Below are 10953 nucleotides of genomic sequence, written 5' to 3' on the forward strand. Positions count from 1 at the left end.
ACCAGGCTACTCTATGATTTTGGCCAGGTTGGAAAAGGTTGAAGGGCAACAAAGTGCCCTTATTAAAGGTCAGTCCGAGATCTTGGGTCAATTGCAGAAGCTTATGACAATGATGGAAGATCTTAGTAGGCCAGTTCCAGATCCACACCCTCAGTCCACTGAAGAAGGCCCTCAGTCTCCTGTAGATGAAGACATTCTCCCTAACGATTACAGACCTGATGATGTAGATGATCACATTTTTCGCACACCAGAGGATATGCAAATTACTGTAATCGGAGATACTGAAGATTCTGAAGTACAATTCTTAAACATAGCTCCACCAGCACCGGAGAAGAGGAGAGAAAGAAAGAGGCCTAGGTGGTTCGATGAGTACACTGCAATGAGGAAAAGGAATAAGAAATCGAAGACAGCAGTGAATGTGGATCCATTGAGGGTTGTTGATGGTAAATTACTTATGACCTTTCACAAGTGGTTGCTTGGCACCATTGGGAATAAATATCCGAGGGAATGCTTCTCAGGGACACACGATGCTGCTTGGTTCCTGAAACTGCATACTCCGAGGACATGGCTTTCTGACTCTGTAAGTTTTCTATAACTTCATAATTAAATAATGTTGAAAATTTATTTAAATGTTTCTATATATAGTGGTACGATATGGGTACGATATGGTACGAAAGTAGTACGATAATTATAAGTGTCAAATTATAAACTGTTTATGTCAATGGTACGATGGTGGTACGACATTAGCACGATAGTGGTACGATATAATTTGTTAAGTAGTTACTATTACCATCATAAATTTAGAATTTGTAGTGGGACAATTTAGGTACGATGGTAGTACGATAATGTACGATGATGGTACGACAGTGGGACGCTAGTGGGTACGATGGTGTATAATACTAGTTTTTGCCATAAAGGTACGATGATGGTACGACATTAACACGATATTGGTACGATAGAAGGTTTTATTGTTAATATATTCATGTACGATTGGGGTACGATAATGGTACGATTGGGGTACGATAGTTACTATATTCATGTCTGATAGTTTTTTTGTTTGTTTATTTTGGTACGATATTGTGGTTACTGACTTAATTTTCCTTTAATGTAGCATTTAGATGCAGCATTTCATCTCATGAGGAGGCGTCTAGAATTTTATCCTAACGTGTACCCTCAGAAATGTGTTGTTATGCCTACAATTTTTCCCGAATCATTGAAGGGTCGGTGGGACGCTTTTCCAGGTTCTGACTACTCTAGATTTAGTTGGGATGACAGTATATTGGACCTGGTTAGGGGTGATGCAGTCCAGTTCTTACCGAGTTGGCAGAACAAGGAGTTCATTTATTTTGCCCTCTTCTTGAAAGACCAAATGCATTGGGTAGCTGTAGAGGCAGACCTGAATGGGTGGATGCTCAACATCTTTGACTCCAGTATTGGATCAATTTCCGAAAACGATTTGATCAGCTTGATGGTTGACTGGTGTACCATTTTCCCGTCGGTCTTGCGACAGTCCGGTTTATTTGAGAACCATGACGTTATACTCGCGCCTCAGTTGACAGCATCAGAGAGTCAGGTCAGACCCTTCGATTGGAAACTCATTCCACGTGAATTCGTACCGCAAACAAAATCCAGGTGAACTTTATTAAATATCACATATTAATTATTATTTCTTAATTACAAAACTTTATTAAATTATTGTTTATTTTCTAATGCAGTGGCGATTGCGGATGTTACGTAATTGAGCATATTGAACATAAGCTTCTACAACTACCATTTGATAATGTAACTGACAATAATATGAAACTTTTTAGGCAAAGGTGGTGTGTAGACTTATTCTACCAAAACTTATGTTGAACGGTCTTAATTTTTTTGAATTGTATAATTTTTTTGATTGCTCTTTTTGTAATTACTACATTTTAATGTGCTTAATCTTTGCATCGTACTATCATCGATCACTATCGTACTCTATCGTACCCTCACTTGCCTCACAAATTTCACGAACAGTCCTGAAACCATACCATCGTACCATTATCGGACAAATATCGTACATTATCGTACCCTAATGTCGTACATTAACTATCGTACTACATCGAGCAACGTCGTACCATATTGTAAGATACATTTAAATAATCCTACAACAAACAATATCGTGCATTGTCGTACCGGCATCGTGCACTATCGAACCAACACTGGATTATTACATATTTAAGAGTTTCATAATGGAGAAAAAAATAGAAAAAAACCTGCAAAATCCAGCACATAACAAATATTACTAGTTCAAGCAGAAATAAAACATAATAGGTCAACTAGAATACAAACAAAACAAGTTAACCTCGGTACTTGCAAGACGCTTTGTTGTGCCCTTTACCACCACACTTGCTACAACATCGTTGTATCACAACCTTGTCTCCATTAGAAGGATATCGATTTTTCCTAATTCGTCCGACCTTTTGCTTCTTCGGTCGGCCTACAGGTTTCTTCTCAATCGGTACTCCAACTTGGATGTTCTTAATGTCTTCAGGCAATTCCCAATCATCCTCATCACCAACTGGCATAATTGTCCCCTCATATGTGCTCTTCCAACTCTCTCTTGTGTAATATTGAGAGCACAATGCGTACATGCTAATATTTCGTTCTTGAGCAGCAGCACATGCATGTGGACAAGGAATCTTCATGATTTGGAATAGGCCGCAACTGCATTGTCGTGCCTCCAAATCAACTATACCACCGCTCTGAACTGTTCCTCCGGGGTGGACATTAAATGTATAAGGTCCAGCTCTGTCGACGCTTAAGAACCGAGATTTCTCAAATTGACATGACAAGTCCCCCTCCATAACTGGTGATAGAGTCGTGCTACACTTTTCAGCGTTTTCCTTTCGAGTAGCAAACCATGTTTGAATAGTAAACCTGATGAATTCAACAAAAGCAGTGATCGGGAAGGCTCTTGCGTCCTTAGTTTTGCTGTTGAAACTTTCAGCCCAATTACTTGTCATTACATTGTAACGGTCCCCTGGAAAGTACGCACGAACCCATCTTTCAAATCCAATGCCCTCAAGATATAGTGCAACTCGAACATCCATTGCTTTTATCTTTTCAAATTCTCTTTCAAAATCTGTCTTCTTATACGAGTATGCACAACTGTAAATATGATCCGTGAAGCAATCAGTCTTGAACTTGCTAGCCACGTTCATAATAATGTGGTGGTAGCATGCGCCATGGGGTGCATCAGGGAAGACAAGTTCCAAAGCATGAACAATGCTTTGATGCCTATCCGATACGAATGCTAAGTTCTCAACATCACCAATCGCTTGTTTCAACTTCCTCATGAAATAGGTCCAAGAGTCGTGGTTCTCACTGTCAACCATTGCGAAAGCAATCGGAAATATGTGGCTGTCTGAATCCAATGCCACGGCACACAACATTTGGCCACCATACCTAGTTTTCAAGAAGGACCCATCAATACATATAACAGGTCGACAAAACTTGAATCCCCGCCTACAAGCACCCAGAGAAAAAAAGCAATACTTGAAGCGACCCTCGTCTACCTTGAAATCAGTAATGGAATCGGGATTGTTCAACCGCAGCATGTGCAAGTACCCAGGTAACTTCGAATATGAAGCTTCAGGCGTACCCCTAACTATGTGGAGTGCTTTCTCTCTGCATCTCCAAGCCTTCTCATAACTCATTTCGATCCCGAAAGAATTCTTCATATCTTCTCTTATTTTGGAGGCTAAATAATCTGAACCGTTAACTGAGAATTTATCCTTGATCAGTTCGGCAACTACCAAAGGTGATGCTTGACGGTTATCTTTTTTTCGAACATCGAGGGAACATGTGTGTACATTTTCAAATGCTGTCACCTCGAACATGTTAGAAAGTTGCTTCTTCTTCCCTCTTAACCTCCACCCACAATCAGGATCCTTGCATGTAATATACCAAACATCAGTACCAGACTTCTTAACTATAAAGTCGAATCCCTTCTTCATTGCAAACAAGCCAGCAACCTTTTTTAAATGTTCCTTGTCTCTGAAAAACTTTCCTAAATGAATCTCCCCGCCCGATGTGCCACCCATAGATATATAGTGACTATTATCCTCAATGTCTTCTCTTGTAAACATCTGAGCTTTGAATTTACTATAATATGTCGAAGAAGAGAGTGGATCACTAAATTCTCTAGCATCATTTGTTCCGTCTGGACGACTACTACTAGTACCAGGTGTTTGGCGATCTTCTCTACGGGGTCTACTTCTACATGTTGTTTGCCTCGGTATTTGGTACGACAGTGGACTCAGGCTCAAAGCTTGAGAACGGACCTCTGTTTCTTGGTCGTCATTGCCCTCAAAATCATTTTCAGGGTCAGGACAATCAGGAAAATCATCATGAAATGGCATCTGTGCTACATGGTCAACTGTTGGTATGAAAGGGTTTGATTCAGGTACAGCAGTGGCTACCAGCACCTCCGGATTTGTTTCTGGAACATAAGTCCCAACCTCACTACGAGTATCCTTAACAGTACTTGGTGGAGGATTACGATAAACAATGATATTCTTCTCCACCAAAGTCACAAAAAGGGGAACAAATTCATCTGGCTTCTTCAAAAGCATTGACAAATATAAGCTTACACCCTTGTCATTCCTTATAAGTTCAGGCCGATACATTAACCCTTTCATGTACTTATAATTCACTTCTAATTTCAGGTCATACTGCACTTTGTCAACCTCCAGCTCTGAGTACAGAAGTTCAACAAGTTGTGAGTAAGTTATGTCCTTCTCCAACTCGAACGTTAAATTTTCGGCTCCATTAAAAACCCAATCTCTACCTTCACGCTCCCAAACACCATTATACATTAAGTACGCGAACAAAGTTGACCCTATCATGTACAAAGAAAAAAAATCAGTAAATGGCAACAAAATGTCGAAATTTAGTTCAAATGTTTGGGAATCGTACCAGTATCGGGCCATATCGGGCGGTATCGGGCAAAGTTTTATTTATGTTTTTTGATCACTTAAAACACTAATATCGGGCAAGTATCGGGTAACATCGAGTACCATCGTACTATTAGGTCAGCAGTAACTTAATAATAACTATCGGGCATATATCGGACTACTATCGATCCATTATCGTACTTAAAAGGATGTGTAGATTTAAAATAATAATCGGGGCAACCATCGGGTAGCCATCGTACCCTTATAACCATCGGGTAACCAAACTATCGGGCAACCATCGGGTTGCCATCGGACCTTCATCCCTAACCTTGAAACTCAACAAATATCGTGCCTGTATCGGGTCTCTATCGGACACTATCGGGCATTTAGAAAAAAACTCAGGGAACCCAAGAAAACGCAGATTTTCACATGACACGATTTTCACCCAAAAAAACAGCAAAAAATACCAACAAACTATAGATCCAACATATAAACAGCATTATGAATCATAAAAGCAACCAACAACAACAAGAATCAAAGAAAATCACTTACCCATTTAATATCTTCACTATGAGCAAAAATAACACAAAGCTTGGTGTTTCTCCTCAAACAATCCACAATGTCCGAATGTGTATCTTTCTTGCAAGATTTTAGTATAAAAATTTTGTGTGTAAAACGTATGGTGAAGAGAGAGTGAGAGAGAATGTATGGTGAAGAGAGGTATGGTGAAGAGAGGTAGAGAGGAAGAGGGAGAATAGAGAGGAAAGGTGTTATGAGAGGGGTATTTTTGGTATTAAATGAAAGATGAGCATTGATATCATATGGTGGTTAACTTTGGTTCAAATTTTAATTATTAAGCTAATGTAAGTATGATTAATCAAATTTCCCTTTTGATTCTTGAAAACTGGTAATGAATTCTTTATCATAAATTATTATAGATAATTTTGATTTTTTTTTTGGTCAAAACAATTTTAAATGACATGTTATCTTAAATTTTACTCTAAATTATTTCTACATTTCATTTGACTCTTTGAAGTATAAAATTTTGTTATGTCAACACTTTTATATATACTAGATACAAGCATTGTACTTTAGTTTAAGTTTATTTATAAAATTTATTTATTATATTTATTGTCATATAAATTTTAAATAAATAAACAATATTATATATATAAGAATGACATAAACATAGTAAATGAAAAATTAAATCAAAACATTGTTTATGATTTTTTTTATATTTATATGTGCAATATGATAATCTTTTTAAATATAAATGAATTTTTTTTAGTCAAAATTAAAATTATATATTATATATTATTAATATAATGATATTTTATAATATTTAAATTTATATTAATATAAATATTATATATCTAGTCTTGAATTAAATATTTTATAATATTTGAATTCATATTAATATAATTTATAAATAATTAGGATTATATATTATTATCATAATAATATTTTATAACTTTTAAATTTATATTACTATAATTATTAAATATCTAGTCTTATATTATATATTATATTTTATAATATTTGAATTTGAATTTGAATTTATATTAATATAATTATTATATATATGTAGTCTTATATTAAATATTAATATAATAATGATATTTTATTATATTTAAATTTATATCAATATCATTAATAAATACCTATTTTTAGTTAGTTTTAAAAATATATTCCGTTATATATTTAGAACATTCGTTTAAAACTAACAAAATAAAATGTTAAAATCAAGAATTTCTGTTATCTACTCGGAGATCTTCTCTTGTTTAGAATAGTTATGTAAACAACATACCATAATTCTGTTGTCTTAATTAGTTTAAGTAAACCTGCCATTATAGGTATATTTTATCCATTTACTCACTCACTCTTTGTTTGGGTTTTTAGATAAAAAAAATTAAAAAACATTTCACTTTCTCACGTTTGGATTCAAACAAAAATGAAAATTTTATTTTCCATAAAAACTAAAACTTAAGTGCAGGATAATTTTATAAAATTTAGAACAATTATAAATAATTTCAAAAAAAAAATATTGGTCATAAATTTTTATTTTTTTTATAAAATTTTAGAAAAATATTTTCATAATGTTTTTCTCTATTCTTTTCCCTCATAATATTTTTCTTGATAAAATTTCAAAATCAAAGCCTAGCAAGTGTATTTGAACAAATGAGAGGTTAGTTTAAGTCACATAACTTATTTTCTACCATTTTTCTTTACTTATCCTTTTCTACATAACTACTTGCTTCCTTCTCTAAAATACAATAAAATAAAGAGTTTATACCTTATTGGATTATGTATTTTATCTCATTACCTGTTTGGATCTTGTGTTTTGATAAATTAATTTTTAGATCATGTTATTTTGTAAAATTATTCAATTAGACCTCTAAACTCAAATTTGATGAAGAAAAAAATTGAATGCAACAATACAATTATTAGACAAAATAATTGTGCTTTTATTCTGAATTGTTAGTTTAGTGAATTATTTATGATTTTTATTCAAAAACTTTTACCAAAATTAGGTATAGGTGTCTATTTAAATCATTTTACAAAACACAAGATTTAAAAAATAATTTTTCAAAACACAGAGTCCAAATAAGTAATGAGAAAAAAATACAATATCCAAATAAATATAAACCCTAAAATAAATTAAGTATAACTCCATTTTTCATACTTTTATAATTAAGTAAAATAATCTAATATTCTGCACAAAATTCAGTCAAATGACAAATAATTTAATATTCTATATTCTTCTTTTTCACCCTCTTTCTCCATTCTAAATTATTTTGTTCTCTTTCTTTCTATTTTTCTCATTCTCAATTCTTCATTCATTATCTCTTTCTAGAATATTATCAACATATTCCTTTCTATTAAATCTGTTTTTAGATGTATATATCTTAGGCATAAGGTGATTTTCTAGTATAATATTATAGTTTTATTAGGTATATATAGTTGGTATATATGTTTGTAAGCATATGTGTTATACATCATTTTGCAAGAATAAAGAAAAAAAAATATATCATATAAAAAAGTATATAATAATTAAAAAAGATTGAAGGAAAAAAATTGAAGAGCAAACCGAAAAATAATAAAATCTTTATCAAAATAGTGCTATCTATTTTGTTGTGTTTGTGACTCGAATTCTAATTGGCCTTACTCGATAAGCTGGTAATGTGACATTTTATGAAGAAACAAAATATTAAGAGCTGATATAGACCTATTGACTTATTAGGTTCATATACTTGTGTTGTAATTCTCCCATTATATTGCTCATATGATATAGTAGTTTTCTCTTCTCTACATGTGATTTTTCCCCAAAAGAGTTCCTACATAAAATCTATGTGTTCTTTATTTCATTGTTCATTGCCTATTCATATTTTTCTTCTTTTCTATATGCTTAAAAATAATTTAGATGAACACATAATTAATTAGTGATTGGAGAATCTAAAATTGGGCCATCTGCTACAATTACTCCTCTTTTTATGCTTCTTTAGCACTTTTGGCTTTTTAATTTAATTTTTAAAAATTCTTTTAGAATAGTTTTTCCTTCCTATCTCTTCCTTTTAAACTTATTTTGGGATGTTTTATTTTAATTTTTTCTTATTCCACTTTCCGTTTATATTGGCTTACAAGTGTGTGCGAGCAAATATTTTGTGTGATGATTTATTTGTATTTTTTATTTGTGACATGTTTTTTTAAAATGTAATTCATTATTGCTTAACATAGATCACCTGTTATAAGTCGAATTTTTTTAAAAAGTTGATACAAATCTCAATACCAGATGATCCAAATATAGGCTAACCAAGCCATTAAAGAGTAATACAACCCACGTTAAAAGCCAAACAATATTCCCTACATAGACTAGTGAGTTTACTTTCCTTAGATAAGACACTTTGGTGGGTCAGCGAATAAACTGCATGGTAAAAACCCATCCAAAGCCAAAACAATATTCCCTACATAAATTAGTGAGTTTGCTTTTTTTAGATAAGACACGTTGGTGGGTCAGCGAATAGACCACAGGGTAGAAACCCAACCAAAAGCCAAAATACAAATCTCAATACCAGATGATCCAAATAGGCTAACCAAGCCATTAAAGAGTAATACAATCCACGTTAAAAGCCAAACAATATTCCCTACATAGATTAGTGAGTTTGCTTTGCTTAGATAAGACAATTTGGTGAGACAGCGAATAAACTGCATGGTAGAAACCCATCTAAAAGCTAAAACAATATTCCCTACATAAATTAGTGAGTTTGCTTTCCTTAGATAAGACACTTTGGTGGGTCAGCAAATAGGCCACTGGGTAGAAACCCAACCAAAAATCTATGAACAAGGATAAAAGCTTGTTTGGCTAGACTTTTACTTCACCTTTTAGCTTTCCAAGAAGCTTTTCCTCAAGAAGCCATAAAGATTAGCTTTTTCTACATGGCTTTTTAAATCTAGAGACCAAAATCCCTTGAAAATCCAACCAAAGTTGAAAGAGTTTTTAGAGGTTCAAAAGCCCAAAAGTGGCTTCTAAAAGCCCGACCAACGAGTCTTAAAGATTAGATACAAAAATGACAAACTATAAATTAAAAAAAGTGAGAGTTTCGCCAATGCATAAGAAACCAACTTGGTGATGCTCCAACCTAGAGGGCTAACCTTAGATCCAATCTTTTCTTCTAAGAAAGGGAATAGAGAAAGTGTATAAGGAAATTTATGATTTATTTATGTATGTAATTAACTTTTTTATGTTTGGAATCGTTGTTATTTTTAGTGTATTAAATATTTCATTCTATCTTATAATTGAATCTAACAAGTTGTGTTAGTAATTACTTATTTGATGAATTAACTTAGAGTTTGGTTAATTAGTTTTCTAAGTGACCAATAGTAACCTTTTGATTAGATAACTAAACCCCTAGTAACTGGTTCAAATAAGTAGCAATTCTTTTTTTTTTTCATCACCCTTTGAAATTTTTTTATTACATGTAATATACAATCAAAATTTGACACCTCATCTTATGATAAAAATTGAAGTGTTTTTCATAAGTTGATAATTAACTAGTTTCAATGGTCAATCAATAAGTTGACTTCATGTTGTTGATAAGTTATATTATGAATAAATACTATTAATTTTGTTTTTAAATGGTATTTTCATGTCTTATCGTAGTGTCCAATTTGTCTTTCTCAATTGATGAACAAGTAACTAGCACTACTCGACGTGTGCATATAAAAATATACATGAACAAGTAAGTAGCACTGATTAGTAGGTTATAATTGAATGTTAATTGTTCAATCAATATATAATTTATATATTATGTAGAGTGTTAAGGAAACTCTTTATTATATATCTTTTGTATTTTCTTTGACATGTGAATATAATTAAGTAATTTTATGTTTTTAAAGTATTATAAATTCTTAGTAAAATACACATGTCATTCATTGATTTAAGATAATACAAAATAAGGTGTAATATAAAGAATGTATTTAGTATTTTAAATAATGCACTATTATTTGAAATTTATTCTATATAATAAGTGTGTAAAAGACGATTTTTTTTTGTTTTAACGGTTTTTTATTTTTTTAATGTTAACTTTAACGGAATATTCTTATATTTAACAGAATATTCTTATATTTAATTGTAGTTTGTAAACAATTAAACTTAAATAAAATAAAAAATTAAAAAAAAATATTTTTGAGATATTTTACAATGATAGTTATTTAAAAATACTAAATAATTAAACAAATTAAAATATGATATTTTTAAGATATTTTGCAATGATTATAATTTAAAAATAATAAATATTTAAACAAATTAAAATAGGATCTTTTGAGTTATTTTACAATGATAATTATTTAAAAATAATAAAATCATACGTTTTATAACTTAAATAAAATTTAATTAAACTTAAACTCACTTATTAGAATAATATCATATTAAACCTATAATATAATCTACTGTCAATTAGCAACAACTTGTTTTTTTTTTTAAAATAGCAAGAAACTTAAATTTAAAATCCACGTATAATATTTAATACTA

The 10953-nt window shown here is 31.8% G+C and overlaps 1 protein-coding gene across 1 annotated transcript; it reads left to right on the forward strand.

Annotated features, from left to right (window-relative positions):
* Nucleotides 1–240: 240 nt before the first annotated feature.
* LOC133807171 (uncharacterized) lies at nt 241–2088 on the forward strand. Its single transcript, XM_062245343.1, has 2 exons — nt 241–580; nt 1112–2088. The coding sequence occupies exons 1-2, from the start codon at nt 257–259 to the stop codon at nt 1634–1636; spliced, it is 849 nt and encodes a 282-aa protein (XP_062101327.1). The 5' UTR covers nt 241–256; the 3' UTR covers nt 1637–2088.
* Nucleotides 2089–10953: the final 8865 nt, after the last annotated feature.

Source organism: Humulus lupulus, chromosome X, assembly GCF_963169125.1.
Source record: "Humulus lupulus chromosome X, drHumLupu1.1, whole genome shotgun sequence".
Taxonomy (NCBI): domain Eukaryota; kingdom Viridiplantae; phylum Streptophyta; class Magnoliopsida; order Rosales; family Cannabaceae; genus Humulus; species Humulus lupulus.